The sequence below is a fragment of the Toxorhynchites rutilus genome, chromosome 3 (genome assembly GCF_029784135.1).
Source record: "Toxorhynchites rutilus septentrionalis strain SRP chromosome 3, ASM2978413v1, whole genome shotgun sequence".
NCBI classification, from domain to species: domain Eukaryota; kingdom Metazoa; phylum Arthropoda; class Insecta; order Diptera; family Culicidae; genus Toxorhynchites; species Toxorhynchites rutilus.
The window spans coordinates 1,580,217-1,597,090 of NC_073746.1; the positions used below are offsets into that span (position 1 = coordinate 1,580,217).

A 16,874-nucleotide genomic window follows, 5' to 3' on the forward strand; every position below is an offset into this window, starting at 1 on the left:
AATATTCCCAGAGAAATGGAAACAATATTTTTTTGTATCTATCTGTGAATCAAGCGCTAAGTCTGACTTACGTGATTATCGTGGAAATGCCATTATCTCTTGTATTCCTAAACTATTCGAAGCAATAGTGAATGAAAAAGTCTTGTTGGAAGACTGTAAAGAATAGAATAACGTGTGTGCAACATGGCTTCTTCAAAGGCCGCTCAACTGCAACTAATCTGTTGTCATTTCTGACTTTTATTTTGAATCCAATGGAAAATGACAAACACGTAGAAGCTCGCTACACTGTCTTCAGTAAAGCATTTGACCGCAAAGTTTTTGTTCTCTTTATTTCAGAAAAAATCTACCTTAAAAACTATAATATCAACAAAACTTTTGTCAAAGAATGAAATGTAGGAAATGTCTCTCTCTCTCTTTATATATATATATATATATATATACATATATAAATTTCCTGTTGGTTTGTGTGCGCGTTAAAAACTCGAAAAGTACGGAACCGATAGAGCTCAAACTATGATACAATATACAAAACAACCATAACAACATAAAAAAAAGGAAAAATTCAACTCAACCATGCAACCACAATGTGCCACAGCAAAGCGTGGCAGGGTACATCTAGTTAAAATTAAAAAAAATATCGAACAAGTTTTTTCAAAAAAAAAAAAAGGGGAAAATTGAAAACTCAAATTCTGTTTGTAAATTTCATGAATAGTTCGTACAATCACCAACAAGTCACAAGTCAATTTTGAATTTTTTCTTTGGAAAAATACTATTAATGTTCTGCTCGTAACATTTTTGCGTATATATTATCGCGATTGACATGTTCTGCAAAGTTTTTTCTTCTAATAAAATGTCAAGACGTGCCAAACGCAAAAATGTTACTAGTAAACAGTATTTTTCAGGAGTCTCCATTAGAGATGAAACGGATATCCGGTAACTATCTGGATCAAAGAATCAGGGTTTTGAATATTATTTTTTTTTATAAAACTAAAGTTCAGTAAATTCACCTTTAAAAATGGAGTGTTAGCAATTTGAATCATGCGTAGAAACTTGATTCATATTCCGAACACTAATTTTGTTCGAGACGAGATTACGGTAAGCCTAATCGCGACAACGTTTGCGTAAAAGCGCCTAAAATTCGCGGCTAAATTCGACACCGAGAATGACACGTATTCCGACAGTATTCTTCCAAAGATGACGAGAAGCAAAAGAACGTGTTATAGGTTCAACTGGTTTGTTCAAAGTGAACGTATATTTCGTATACTTATTTTGTGACTGGTGGTCAAGCGCGGCAAAGAACTAAAAGTCGATAGTGCTGGACAAAGGCTATTGATTTGGTATCGATTATCCTATTATCTGTTCAATTTGAGGCAATAATCTTTTAGGGTGGTGCGCGAAATATTGGATTCCAATTATTTTTTAACTATGGTTTGAACATGCCGGCCACCTTGAAAAGTATTTTCAATATTTACAATCTAGTTTACAAGAATTCATTTTTTATTCAATTTTTTTTACTGATGAGTTGAGTGCTGTTGAGGGATGGCCGTTGGCTGCTCTGCTGCAATCGCGGGGTCTATCTCTATTGGTAGAGGACATAGCTTCGTGATGGGCCTCTTGATTAAGTTGACGCTGTTTGGCAACTTCACGGTAGCAACACGTATTAGTCCATCTTGTCCTGGGTGAGTGGCCACTACTCTTCCCATCGACCATCGGCCAATCGGTAGGTTGTCATCGCGTATCAGCACAATCGATCCATTGAGAAGATTAGGATTTATAGTTGTCCATTTATATCGAGTTTGTAGTGTGGACAATTACTCCTCGTGCCAACGTTTCCAAAAATGTTGTGTTATGCGCTGAATCTTCTGCCAGTTGTCGAGACGATTCTCGGGGATTTCATCCAGATTGGGCTCAGGAACTGCTAACAGTGGGCGGCCTATCAGGAAATGTCCCGGCGTTAAGGCTTGCAGATCATTTGGATCTGATGATAGCGGAGTTATAGGACGTGAATTTAAACAGGCCTCTATTTGGGCTAAAACGGTGGTAAATGATTCGGCTGACAAATGGTTGTTGCCCACAATTCTGCGCATATGGTGCTTGAAGGATTTGACGCACGCTTCCCAAAGACCACCAAATGTGGGAGCGTGTGGGGGGATGAAATGGAATTCAATCTTGAGAGCAGCAGCTTCCATGTACACTGCTTGCTTATGTTGTTGTGATAGAAATAATCGACGTAGATCTCGGAGTTCACGCTGAGCTGCAGTGAAATTTGTTGCGTTGTCGCAGTAAATGGTGCTGGGGATTCCCCTGCGGGCGACGAATCGACGTAGTGCTGCTATGAAGGCCGCTGAACTGAGGTCAGATACGAGCTCGAGATGTGCCGCCTTGACAACTAGGCATACAAATACTGCCACGTAAGCCTTCACTGGGGCTCCTTTGCGCGTGTTTGGTTTTAAATAAATCGGACCTGCATAGTCGATTCCCACAAATTTGAATGGATGTGCTTGTGATATTCTTGCAGGGGGCAGTTGACCCATTAGCTGTTCAATACTTCTAGGTTTTGCTTTAGCACAAATAACACAGTTATGGACGACCTTCCGGGCAAGGTTACGACCTCCTAGAGGCCAAAACTCATGTTGCACTATTGATAAAAGCAGCTGAGGTCCCCCGTGCAAGCTTCGTTCATGGGCAGAGGTAGCAATTTGAAGCGATAGTGGGTGTTTGTCAGGTAACACTAGAGGATGTTTTGTATCATACGGTATGTCAGCATGTTGTAGACGCCCTCCAACACGTATAAGGCCGTCTTGAAGCTTCGGATTGAGATAACGAAGGCGTGAGGAACGAGATACTGGGTTTCCTTTAGCTAAAGCTTCCAATTCGCGATGAAAATATTCTTGCTGAGCGACACGAACTAGTGATAATGTTGCTCCATGGATTTCGTCGTTAGTAATCGAACCTATACGTGGAGAGTCCTTCGACGAGCAATTGTGCACGAAACGAGTTTGAAACGGTGAGATGTAGAGCAATTTTACGTGCTTCTAGAATTTTATCTGTTTGTGGATACGACAGTATTATGTTTTCCGGCCAACGTTGATTGGTATTCGATAGCCAGATAGGTCCATTCCACCAAAGGGAATTTTCCACGATGCCATATGCTTGTACTCCTCTAGAAATTAAATCGGCAGGGTTTTCTGCGCTAGGAACGTGTCTCCATATTGCGCACGAGGTGAGTCGCTGGATTTCCGCGACCCTGTTTGCCACGAACGTCTGCCAAGTCGAAGGTGTAGCGGCTAGCCAGTGCAGGACAATGGTTGAATCTGTCCATAAAATAATGTTGTTATGCTGACCGATGCTTTCCATCACCATTTGTAAGAGGTGTGAAAGAAGAAGAGCTGCGCAGAGTTCCAGACGAGCTATTGATTTTACTTCAAGAGGAGCGATACGAGATTTGGCCGCAATCAAATGAACCACACAAGAACCGTTTTCAGCGATGGATCGCATGTATATACAAGCTCCATACGCTCTTTCGGAGGCGTCCCTGAAACCATGCAGCTCGATGTTGTCGAAACTATTCAGCGATGAGATGAAACGAGGAATACGGAGATCCTTGAGGAAGGCAATATGCTGCTGATAATCTAGCCACATTTGCTGGACAGTAGGCGGTAAACAATAGTCCCATGGATAATCTTGCTTCCATAATGTTTGAACAATCATCTTTGCTAGGACGATCACTGGACTCAATAAGCCAAGTGGGTCGAACAGACTTGACATTTGTGACACGATAATTCTTTTGGTGTATCTACTAACTGGAGACCAAGTTGGTATTTTATAACTGAGAACATCTGTAGAAGGTTCCCACAACAGACCCAGCGTTTTAACTGTTTGGTCAGCGTCGAGATCGAGAAGGGTTCTTGTTTCCCTTAGTTGCTCATGGAATATTTCGAGAACATTTTGCGAGTTAGATGAAAATTTGCGTAGCGTGAATCCTGCCGAATGCAGCATAGCGACGATTTGTGTGCATGTACTCTTCAGCGTATCAATGTTGTTGCAGCCGAATAACAAGTCATCCATATAGAAACTCGTTCGAACTACAGGAGCAGCTAAAGGATAGTTTTCAGCTTCATCTTCGGCGAGCTGCTGTAGCACCCGAGTTGCGAGAAACGGAGCACTGTTTGTTCCATATGTTACTGTTTGAAGCTGGAATATTTTCAACGGAGATTCTTTGTCATCCCGCCAATAAATCCTCTGCAGAGGCTGATCTGTGTAGTGTACCCAAATTTGGCGGTACATTTTTTCTATGTCCGCGCTTATGACATAGGCGTGCATACGAAAGCGCATGACAAGCGCAATCAGTGTATTCTGGATAGTAGGTCCAGCAAGAAGAACGTCGTTTAGTGAAACACCTGACTGAGATTTGCAGGACGCATCGAATACCGTCCGCAATTTTGTCGTAGAGCTTTCCGGGCGTAATATTGCATGGTGCGGCAAGAAATATTGAGGTGAATCATCGATTTCTTCGGGGGAAATTTCCTTCATATGCCCAAGGTTGACATATTCATGAATAAATTCACGATATAGTTGTTTCATTTCAGAATTTGAATCAAATTTCCGCTCTAGTGCTAGGAAGCGACGCCGAGCATTGAATTTGTTATCAGTCAGTTGTGGTAATAAATCGTTTCTTTTTGGAAGTTTCACAACATATTTTCCTTTAGAGTCACGCGAGAAATTATTTTTGAAATGTGTTTCACATTGCTGCTCTGATGGCGACCAAGCGTTTTCCGTTGAGCAAGATTCAATTTCCCAGAATTTTTTCACTAAATTGTCGATATTATCGAGACGACTGATATGATATGTATGATGAGGAACGGAATCAATATTCTCTTCGCATTTCCCCGACACAACCCATCCAAATACAGTTTTTTGTAAAGTTGGGTATGCGTTTCCGACTATTATTCTACCGTATCGTAGTATTTCGGAGAAGATTTCATTGCCGAGGATAGCATCAATAGGACCTGGCATGTTAAATGTAGGATCCGCTAGTGTTGCGTGGGTGGGAAGATTCCACTGAGAACAATCGACGACACGAGATGGCATTACACTAGAGATCGACGGCAGAATGAAGAACGACATTTTCTTCCGATACGAAGCACAGGTTCGTGATGAGATGACAGTAACTACAGAATGTTCAACCTTAGTGATACTGGAACCAATTCCAGCTATATTCATCGGCGAGATAGCGACGTAACGATTCGCTCATAAAACTGCACTGTGAGCCACAATCCAGCAGGATACGAGCGGGAAATGGATTTCCATTTTTATCTTCGAAGATGACCAGCGCTGTCCATAGGAATCCATATCCTTGTTGGTACAATATTGAGTTGCGAGTGTCTCAGGCGGGTTGTTTGTTAGCTCGTCACTGGACGCAGGGTTTGCAAAGTGCGCAGATCGAAACGAGTTGGGATCAGTTAACGATGATCTCATCGGAGGAGAAAGTGATGACGTTCGAGGATCAGGAATGGCAAGGTGGTTTGGAGATAGTTCTTGAGATGACGACGCTGATTGTTGATGCTGTTGACTGACGTAAGTCGACGACTGAGACAAAGGATGTGGTCGCTCGAGAGGTGGAAAATGTAGAAGTGTGTGGTGCTTGCGACTACATTCACGACAATTTGATGACGGACACACCTTGCAACTATGGGATGCCGTTTTTAGACAGTTTAGACACAATCGATTTGACTTTGCAAATTCTAAACGTCCACGTGGAGTTAGTTTGCGAAATTGTCCGCAATTTCCGAGGAAGTGATCTTGACTACAATGCTGACACTTGCGAGAGGCGGAGAGGTTAGACTCAACTACATGATAGGTTATTGGTTTCGATTTATTCTTCGGTTCAACAGGGCGGGATGTATCACGTGGCTCAATTTGCGGTGCGAGAGATTGGAGAACCCGAGCATGATTCTGCAAGAAGTTTATCATTTCAACATACGATGGCATTCCGTCGTTGACAACTCCGTCTTCACGGACAGTATTTTGCGAGGAAAAGTTCTCCCATTCTCGGAGAGTTCGATTATCCAAACGAAGGCTAAGCTGGTACACAAGAATGGAACTCCAGCGATCTGCTGGTTCACCAAGCCGTTTCAACACGGATATATTTCTCTCGAAACTATCAACCAGAACGAGAAGTGACTCTGAAGACTCTCGACGCATCGCAGGGGTGTCAAAAATTCCTTTGATGTGACATTTAATTAACATTTTTTTATTGTTGTACCGATTGATCAATGTCTTCCAGGCCAATGCATAGTTTTCGGAAGTAACAGTTATCGAATCGATTACTCGAGACGCATCACCTTTCAGGCAACCCTTCAGATATTGAAACTTTTGAATAGGGTTCAACTGCCCACACGAATGAACAGCTGCGTCGAATGAATCGCGAAACGACGGCCATTCTTCTAACCTTCCACTGAAATCAGGTAATTTCAACTCTGGATACTTAATGTGATTAATTTGAGTCGTAGGTTGATTTATTCGTTGTACACTTGCAGCTTGCGTCGGCAGGTTTGCATTCAAAAACGTTTTGCAATTATAATAAATTTCCTCAATTTCATCGAGAGATTTCTCATTTTCTTTCCTAGCATTCGGCACTAATTGTAGAAGCTCCAAAATCGTATTGCGATATTCCACGAATAGTTCCTCTAATCGAGCCAACCTTACCATAACCTGTCCCGCATCATTTTCCGATTCAAAATTCTCTACAAACTCGCTAATTCTATAAATCGATCGTCTTATCATGGCTGCCCGACTCTGGACAATGGAGGTCCTTTCATCTGACCCTTTTTCAATGGCGGATTTTCCGCCCGACTTGCTATCTATCTCTGATTTTTCCATTGCAATTGCCCTGTTAAGCTAACACAGAACGAACCCACCTGGTTTTTTGAGTACGATGATCTCTCGACAACGACAATCCAACGAGGCGGTCCGCTACTTATCTTTTGCGTGTGCAATACGTGCACTGTATACCGGAAGTAAAATTCACCAATTTTTCTTTTACACTTTTTCTTTTATACGATTCCACTTCTATAATTAATTATCACACCCGAATCGTCTTCGACTTTCGCTAATCCAATCAATTCCAGTTAATTTCTAACCGCGTGGTCATAACCACCGTTCATAAGTTCACAGCGTTTCGAGAATTTTACACTATAAAATCTGTACGTGTTCGAGAACTTCGCGTTATTAGCCTTTCGAAAACACTTTTACGCCAAAGCACTGTTCGGCTCTTCAACCGCTCAGCCGGATAAATTCGCGCAAATTTCCACAATCGTATCACCATGCCGTGTATGGCTCGACAACTTTCGACATTTATTTCCACTATGATCGGAACTTCGCGACGATATTTAATCCGGTTCGAAGGACCATGTTCGAGACGAGATTACGGTAAGCCTAATCGCGACAACGTTTGCGTAAAAGCGCCTAAAATTCGCGGCTAAATTCGACACCGAGAATGACACGTATTCCGACAGTATTCTTCCAAAGATGACGAGAAGCAAAAGAACGTGTTATAGGTTCAACTGGTTTGTTCAAAGTGAACGTATATTTCGTATACTTCTTTTGTGACTGGTGGTCAAGCGCGGCAAAGAACTAAAAGTCGATAGTGCTGGACAAAGGCTATTGATTTGGTATCGATTATCCTATTATCTGTTCAATTTGAGGCAATAATCTTTTAGGGTGGTGCGCGAAATATTGGATTCCAATTATTTTTTAACTATGGTTTGAACAAATTTTAATGAAGATTTTTGCATAAAATAACATTTTATTGCATTCATTTATTGCAGATTCTTACTATTTCCAGCACTTAACATGAAAACAACAAACAAAATAGTTGAAAAAACTACACAATTGAAAAATTAACGATGCTTGTTTTTTTTGCAGAATTTGCAATCATTTTATTATTGGTTTTGATTGTCACTCTTTTGCAAATGCTTAAAAATAAAAATTATAGGCTGTATCGATACCTGTAAATGATGTTAAAATGAAGGCTATAACCCAAAGAATTTTAGGGTTTTGATTATTCATTTATTTATAACATTAAAGTTCAGTAAATTTACATTTGAAAATGAAGTGTTCGGAATTTGAATCATGCGTCGAAACTTGATTCATATTTCGAACACTACTTCAATATTAATTTTAATGAAGATTTCTGCATAAAATATAATTTTTTTCACCCATTTATTGTAGCACTTAACATGAAAGCAAAAAACAAAATAGTTGAAACAATCACAAAAGCTGAAAAAATGGTCTATGTTTGTTTTTTACGGAATTTTCTAACGCAAACATTTTATCATTGGTTTTGATTGTCACTCTTTTGCAAATGTATAATATTATAAATTATAGGCTGTATCGCTACCTGTAAATGATGTCAAAATGAAGCCTATACCTCAAAGAATATCTGTGTTTTAATTATTGTCTATAACATAAAAGTTTAGTAAATTTACTTAAAATTTGAGTAAATGCTGTAGTTGTTTTCTGGTACAGCATACACTACATCGATGGGTTGGGAGGAGAACATCACCCGACAAATGCAATATGAACATCAAGTTTCAGGAAAATCTGTATTTTCAAAAATTCAAAAACTACGTCGAGATCAACCACAAAATATCAAAAATCAAATTCTCTTGAAATATCAGCATGTTTGGGGTTATCATCAAGGTGTAAAAATTATAAGTCACCTTGTCTATCAATTTACAAGGATCAACATACCAACACAATTTTATCATGACGGTCCATTTAAAGGGGGGAAGCAATTAACGATGGAAGTATTTAATTTTTTTAATTTTTCTCCTGAATTTCATAGTAAAGTATTCAGACACATTTGATAAGTTCCTGTTTAGTTATTAAAACCCCCGGAATCCAATGAAAACTTTCAATATTTGTTTTACCGATAAAATTAGACAACGCACCTGGTTTTCTGATGCTTGAATTGAGTGAAAAACAGACCCTAAATCCCATCAATCTCATGACATTCCGACCTTCCAAGCTCCGCTCCGTTCGCCCGTTTTAAACGGAATGGTTGGAATTTTGATTTGCCACCTTCTCCCGTCATCGATAGCAGTGCTCCGGCCGCCCGTGGGGAAGCTCTCGGAAACATCTTCATCCAGCCAGCCAGAAGTAGGTGAGCCAGTGAGTGGTTGTCCGAAAACAAAATGTCATTCAAGTCAAGCTGTCAGCTAAGCGATCTGCGCTGGATTTTCTCAGTTGTAGAATTTTAATGGGGGAAATATATTCAAACTCTTCCCCATTTGTCTCGGCCGGGGCGAACACACGCACAGCGATTTGGGGAGGAACAGTTTCCCGGGCCATTTTGACGTCTCTGTTTGTCGTGTTTGTTTAATATAGAAATTTAATTATCACACGGTTTCGGTTTTTTTTTCCGTTTGTTTCATGGCTCCTCCCATCGCGTAAAATAATGACATTCCCCATGGCTCCCGGACAGGATGAAAAATGGTTTTATTTTAATGCATTATATTTCTGATCGCTTGACGTTCGTCTCCTCTCGCAGCTTATCGTTTCGAAATGAACACAAATTGTTGCCTAGCTTTCAATTGACGCAAATCGGTTCAACCGTGAATCACAGAGAGAGAGGTGCGATGACGTGCGATTATTTTCCGGAATACAAATTCTTGCGGTGTGATTGACTATTCTTGTGCGGTTTTGGATATCAATAGATGTGACAAAACTCTTCCACTGACGTCTGCTGACTGTTGTTTCTTCGTTCGGTTTGTCGAGGAGGCCAATTTCCACACGCACCAACCGAACGCTTTTCCGCGCCGCATCGATGAATAATGGGTCGGATGGTTCCACGGACCACTTTTGGCAGTAACTCTTTCGTTCTTAATATTTTTATGACCACTATCTAACCACGCGTTATTTCTCGCCTCTTTCGTCGGACGTCAGCCGCGTGAAGAATCCGTTCGCGCGCAATAAAGTCAACCAGCGATTAAATATTAATCTTTCCATGTGATATTCATCAGACGTTATTATGTTATTCGGGAGATTTTATTTTCCCACCCCGACTTTATCGCTTCGGAAGACATAAAACGGTCCAGTTAATAATGAAGGTAAGTTGCACAATTCTTCTGGTGACTCTCCTAATGGTGTTTTGGATAGAGCGTTTCTGAATTAGTCAAAATTGTTTCGATCCGCCGAAAATAGGCATCCGAAATTCGTAAAATATTGAATTTACGGTGGCAACTGGAATGATTCCATTGATCCTCGGCAGACGAACGCGAAACGGAAGGGTGACAAAATGAAAAACACGTTTATGGTGGTGGGAGGATGAGGTGAGGGGAGAATGTGAAATTATGAAAAATACATCCGAAGAGAGTTTTTGATTTATGCACGGTGAATGTGTTGTGTTTATGAGACAACTAGCACGAAGCTACAAGAAAATAACGTGGAACAATGCCATCGCGGAGCATGTTCCGTTTCATCATGGCTGGATGGGCCGAGCCTGGGCCTGGGTTCGGGTATGAATAACATAAAGTTGTCAGCTGCTGGCCTTTGGCACCCGCAATATGTTACAGCAAAGTGCATCGAAGAGGGAGAAGCGAGCAGCACTCATAAATGCTGTTTATAATGCCGATGATTGAACGCCTCGGCGACTGCCATAAGCAGGTGGGAGTCATTTAGCTGAAAAAGGTTAGGACGGGAAGGGTACGCCCACCTTGGGTTGGAGAAGGCAACCGATTGTCGGTTCTGTGATGTGTCACATGCTCCGGAATGGTTTTTGTCGATTCACAACATAATTAAAGCTGTGGAATGACATGTGAATTGATAACTGAGCATTCGGAGCATTAAGCGGATAATAATCATCTTACCGTTCCTCAGAACAAATGAAAATCACTGGAACTGATTATCAGATTCAACTCCATACAATTCCAAATTGATTGTATATAAATTACCACCGTTAACGGAGTGATGAGCAACGCGTTGCACCGATCAATCATCCGCACGGGATTCCCTCTCGATTCGGAAGATTAAGTGGGTAAGCAAATCGAGGACGAAACAAATAAATCTTGGCTCGTTCCGAACCGCGTGCATCGGTCAATCCAAACTAACGACGGAGAACAAAACAGTACTTGCATTGAGTACTTCCAAACAACACAAGTTCTAAACAACACTTCACCTCTATCGAGGCCAGAAAGAGCTCGAGAACGGCATAAGGCCGGAATGCCACTGGCACTCATCATTCTGAAGGGGTATCTTCGAAAACCACCGGTTACAACGAAACAGAAATAAACTTAATTTATTGTTATAATCAATCTGCTTAAGTAAATATATTTACCGACTAGTAAAGCGTGCAATGGGAAGAACAAAACCGTTTCCAGTCATTCAGTCAGTCAGTCAGTCAGCGGTTGTGGCCGCAGCATTCGTACCAGAGAGCCGAGATTAAAGAGAAGGAGAGAGTCAGAAGAAATAAATTTAAGATCACACATGTTTCCATTGGAGAAGTGGTGTTTGGTACCGCAAACTCCACGTTAAGCATGACCTGCTATGTGCACCGACCGGGTTGAGACAAAACAAAAAAAGGAAGACTTGGCATCGCATACGAAGTCGATCTGCGCCTCGGCTTCGCAGCATCGTTTCAAAGAGAACAATAAATTTTACCTTTCTTTTACTTGTCTCGGTTTTATTGTTTCCCCGAGAGAAAGTGCAAAACGATGGAATGATTAATGCCAGCGTCTTTCAAATCTATTTGTGTAATGCGACTCGGCTTTATTTGTTTTTGAACTTGCAAATATGAAGTCATTCATATGTTACATTCAAGAAACAATGCCTTAATCCACACTAAGTTTAATTTAGTTCACGTTAACCTTTTGAAACCCCATCTCAAAGCAAATCCCCCCGAATATACTTAACTGACCACAAGTTTTTGACTCAGTAAATCACAGTGATGAGCTGTACCCGTCAGAAACTTTTGCATTCCACTCTGCCCGACGCATCCCAATCATTATCATCATCAGCGTCATCATTACGGAGTATCAAGAGCTATTCATCGCGCTGTTGAACAAAGGCAGACCTTGTTTCGTTAAGCTCCCTGTTTCGTTCCGTTCTTTCCGCCGAAACAAATGTTTTCCGCCCACGACTACAAAAGACCGCTCAGAATTGCTACCTTTAATGGGAAAGGAAACTGTTTGTCAAAGCCGATTTGGGGGTGACGATGTGATGCATGTTCCGTATGGAGGAAGTTGGCAAGTCACGTGCATTCCGTGAGCTACTTCATTGTACGACATGCGACATGAGTTGGAGTGAGCTGAGAGAATTTGATTGCCGGCAGAGTTGTTGTGTTCTGTAGCAGTTTGAAAGTAATCGAATTTAAGTTTAGCCTGAAATATATTTGGCGGCCCATAATCAACGTGGTTGGACACATACTACACCGCCGTGATCTCGCAAAGTGACGCAACCGCCAAAATTTACATTTTACTTTTTATGTTATAAATCGATAAAGAATACCAAATCCTTTCAAACGACTACAAAGTTTTACAGAAATGTGAAAAAATAACCCCGTAAATGCTTGAAAACGAAATGGCGTAAGCGCCATTTCCACTGTGATGTGGCGCAACGCCGTTTCCCTTATGGTGTGACGTAATTTGATTGTGATTCGATGTGATTTTTTTTATCTGTTCTGATGGCATAGAATGAACGAGCAGAGACAGCAAATTTCACATAACAACATGTTTCGTAATGGACTTTTGGCATAATGAGAGTCACATGCCTTCAAAACACTTTTTCCGAAGAGCTCGTCATGTCGAATATTTTAATCAAAAACAGTCGATCTCCATGCAGTGCTACATTACTAACAGCAATTTTGTTTTAGAACTACAAATTATGTACTTAGAAGTTCTATTCATTTTTAAAATATTTAAAATATTTCAAATATTTAAATTCATAAAATCAAACCCATCTTAAAAGAAAAAAATAATATCCTAGATGTAGGTGTATTGTTGTTCTCACACATTGCACATAACGATTGTACCGTTTTGAACACTGGGGAAACAACACGTGTGCCTAAACCTCCTGCTAACCCAAGTACTCTTGACCTCTCGCTTTGCTCGAATTCACTATCGTTAGATTGCAAGTGGAATGTAATCCAGGATCCCAACGGTAGTGATCACTTGCCAATCAAAATTTCCATCACCATTGGGTCGAATTCTTCTGAATCTATAAACATGGCATGTGACCTCACAAGACACATTGACTGGAAAAAATATGCGGACGCGATTACTCTAGCCATCAATTCCAGAGATGGTTTAACTCCATTGGAGGAGTATAACTTCCTTTCTCGTTTGATCCATGACAGCGCGATTCGCGCTCAAACGAAACCCATCCCAGGTTCCACTATTCGACGAAGGCCTCCCAGTCCATGGTGGGATAGCCAATGTTCAAAGCTTTATGTAGAAAATACGAATGCATTTAAAGCTTTTCGGAAACGAGGAACCATTGACAATTTTCAAACGTATTTAGACCTTGAAAATCAATTTAAAAACTTGATCAAAGGGAAAAAACGTGCTTATTGGCGAAATTTCGTGGGAGGTTTGTCACGAGAAACGTCAATGAAAAAATTATGGAAAGTGGCTCGAAACATGAGAAATTGCTCTTCATCGAAAGAAAGCGAGGAACATTCACATCAATGGATTTTTAATTTTGCGCGAAAGGTTTGTCCCGATTTCGCTCCCGTGCAAAGAATTGTTCGAGATATACCACAAGATAGGTGCGATCTTGATTCCGAGTTTTCGATGGTAGAATTCTTTCTTGCTCTCCTTTCTTGTAACAATTCGGCTCCAGGAACGGATAGAATTAAGTTCAACTTGTTAAAAAACCTCCCTGATGTGGCGAAACATCGCTTGTTGAATTTATTCAATCGGTTTCTGGAGCATAATATTGTTCCAGATGATTGGAGACAAGTGCGAATTATAGCTATTCAAAAACCCGGAAAACCCGCGTCCGACTTTAATTCGTACCGCCCAATAGCAATGCTGTCTTGTATACGGAAATTGTTGGAGAAAATGATCTTGTTTCGCCTTGATCGTTGGGTTGAAACGAATGGCTTAATCTCAGATACACAATATGGGTTCCGCAGGGGCAAGGGGACGAATGATTGTCTTGCGTTGCTTTCTTCAGAAATTCAAATGGCTTACGCCGAAAAAAAAACAAATGGCTTCAGTATTCTTGGGCGTAAAGGGGGCCTTTGATTCTGTTTCAATAGAGGTTTTGTCAGACAAATTACACTCTCGGGGTCTGTCGCCTCTATTGAATAATATGTTAGATAACTTGCTTTGTGAGAAACATTTGAACTTTTCTCACGGAGATTCGGCAGTAAGTCGGGTCTCTTACATGGGCCTCCCCCAGGGCTCATGTTTAAGCCCCCTTTTGTACAACTTCTACGTAAGCGACATTGACAATTGCCTTACACAAAATTGCAGCCTAAGACAACTTGCAGATGATGGAGTGGTGTCTGTTGTAGGATCAAACGAATCCGACCTGCAAGGACCCTTACAAGATACTTTGAACAATTTTTCAACCTGGGCCATTGGGCTAGGGATCGAATTCTCCACGGAGAAAACAGAGATGGTGTTTTTTTCTAGGAAGCATGGACCAGCAAAACCAAAGCTTCAACTTTTGGGTAAACCGATCACTCATGCTATGTCATTCAAGTATCTTGGGGTCTGGTTCGACTCCAAATGTACTTGGGGGGCCCATATTAGGTATCTGACTAAAAAATGTCAACAAAGAATAAACTTTCTCCGTACAATTACCGGCACCTGGTGGGGAGCCCATCCCGAAGATCTTATAATGTTGTATCGAACAACTATTCTCTCAGTGATGGAGTATGGCAGTTTCTGTTTTCAATCAGCTGCCAAAACACACCTCATTAAACTCGAGCGAATTCAGTATCTTTGTCTCCGTATTGCGTTGGGATGTATGCCCTCAACGCATACCATGAGTCTCGAGGTTTTGGCAGGCGTACTCCCACTAAAATTCCACTTCAAATTATTATCTCTTCGGTTCTTCATCCGGTGTAAGGTTATGAACCCATTGGTGATCAGAAATTTTGAGCAGCTGATCGAGCTAAATTTTCACTCCGGATTCATGAGTTCATATCATGAATTCATCTCCATGCAGGTTGATCCTTCTTCGTATATTCCCAACCGTGTTTGTTTTCCTGACTACATCAATTCCTCTGTGCATTTTGATCTGTCCATGAAGCAGGATATCCATGGATATTCAGATTATCAACGATCGAGGATCGCTCCAACGATCTTCGATTCAAAGTATGGGGGTATCAATTGTGATAATATGTACTTTACTGATGGGTCCTCTATGAATGAGTCCACAGGATTTGGAGTTCAACGAAATTTTTAGCACCTCCCACAGTCTTCAGAATCCTTGCTCAGTGTATATTGCTGAATTGGCAGCGATATACTGGGCGCTGGACAGCGTCGCCTCACGACCTGTTGAACACTATTACATTGTAACGGATAGTCTTAGCTCTGTCGAAGCTATCCGTTCAGTGAGGCCGGAAAAGCACTCGCCGTACTTCCTTGAGAGAATACGAGAAATTTTGAGTGCTTTATCCAGACGCTGTTATGTCATTACCTTTGTCTGGGTCCCTTCTCATTGCTCAATTCTGGGTAATGAGAGGGCTGACTCATTAGCAAAGGTAGGTGCGATTGAAGGCGACATTTATCAGCGTCAAATCGCCTTCAATGAATTTTTTTCTTTAGTCCGTAAAAATACCATCGCTAACTGGCAACGCAAATGGAACGAAGATGAATTGGGCCGGTGGTTTCACTCGATTATCCCTAAGGTTAGCCTCAAACCATGGTTCAAAAGTCTGGACTTGAGTCGGGACTTTATTCGCACCTTCTCCCGATTCATGTCCAATCACTGTTCGTTAGATGCGCTTTCTTTCAATCTTGCCAGCAACAATCTCTGCGTCTGTGGTCAAGGTTATCACGACATCGAGCATGTTGTTTGGTCGTGCGAGGTGTATCTTGTCGCCAGATCGAATTTAGAAAACTCCCTTCGGGCCCGAGGAAGACAGCCCAATGTGCCGGTGAGGGATGTGTTGGCTCGGTTAGACCTTGATTACATGACCCAAATATATGTTTTCCTTAAAGCTATCGATCTTCTTGTGTGATTGTACCTATGTCCTTATACCCTCCTATTCATCCATTGCGAGCTATTGGCACCCTTGGAATAAACAGTAAAATAAGTTGAAATGTAAATATACAATAGATATACGAATAGATTTAAGAATCGAGTGTGATCATCAACATTGTAACAATTCCCTTATATCCCATCCCTTTCCTGAAAGAATATGTCACCCTCTAAACTCGAGTAAACCGCGAGTAATCGGTTTTCCACCTTACTAACCATAGTGTTAGGAAAATTATTTATGTATAGTTTTAAAACATATATTTAAGAATTCGGCTCCTTTAAAAATAAACGATTTATATAAAAAAAAAATAATTGTTACAATCGGGTTCTCAACTATGTGAGCCTGCTCGGCGCATGCTACAAAGTCGGATAATGTGTAGAACTTTTCTACCTGAAGCTTTCTCGTGCTCCGCTCAACGGCGGTATTTTGGAGAAAATAATTGGTAACAGATTCTCGTATTATTTGATAGATGAACGCCAATCGGTTGTGGAAACTGTGATAAAAATTTGCTGTTTCCACAACAAACTGGCGTTGGTAACATAGCTTAGATAAAACTGCATTTTTTCAAAAATCAAGCAGATGGCAATGTTTTTCCATCAATTGTATACAATTTGTACAGAACATATTTTCGTAATGTACGCGTATGCTGATTATACAT

General features: G+C 40.9%; 1 protein-coding gene across 1 annotated transcript; it reads right to left on the reverse strand.

The window, feature by feature from the left end:
• Window positions 1-1,811: 1,811 nt before the first annotated feature.
• On the reverse strand, window positions 1,812-4,533 carry LOC129779211 (uncharacterized). The gene is made up of 2 exons (XM_055786553.1): window positions 3,030-4,533; window positions 1,812-2,953 (listed from the first exon to the last, which is right to left on the reverse strand). The coding sequence occupies exons 1-2, from the start codon at window positions 4,531-4,533 to the stop codon at window positions 1,812-1,814; spliced, it is 2,646 nt and encodes an 881-aa protein (XP_055642528.1).
• Window positions 4,534-16,874: the final 12,341 nt, after the last annotated feature.

Excerpts from the sequence above, each read along its gene's own strand:
- LOC129779211 (XM_055786553.1), bottom strand. The coding sequence starts at position 4,533 with ATGAAGGAAATTTCCCCCGAAGAAATCGATGATTCACCTCAATATTTC. Across the intron at positions 2,954-3,029 it reads AGATAAAATTCTAGAAGCAC|GTTCGATTACTAACGACGAA; the intron begins GTAAAATTGCTC and ends CTCCACGTATAG.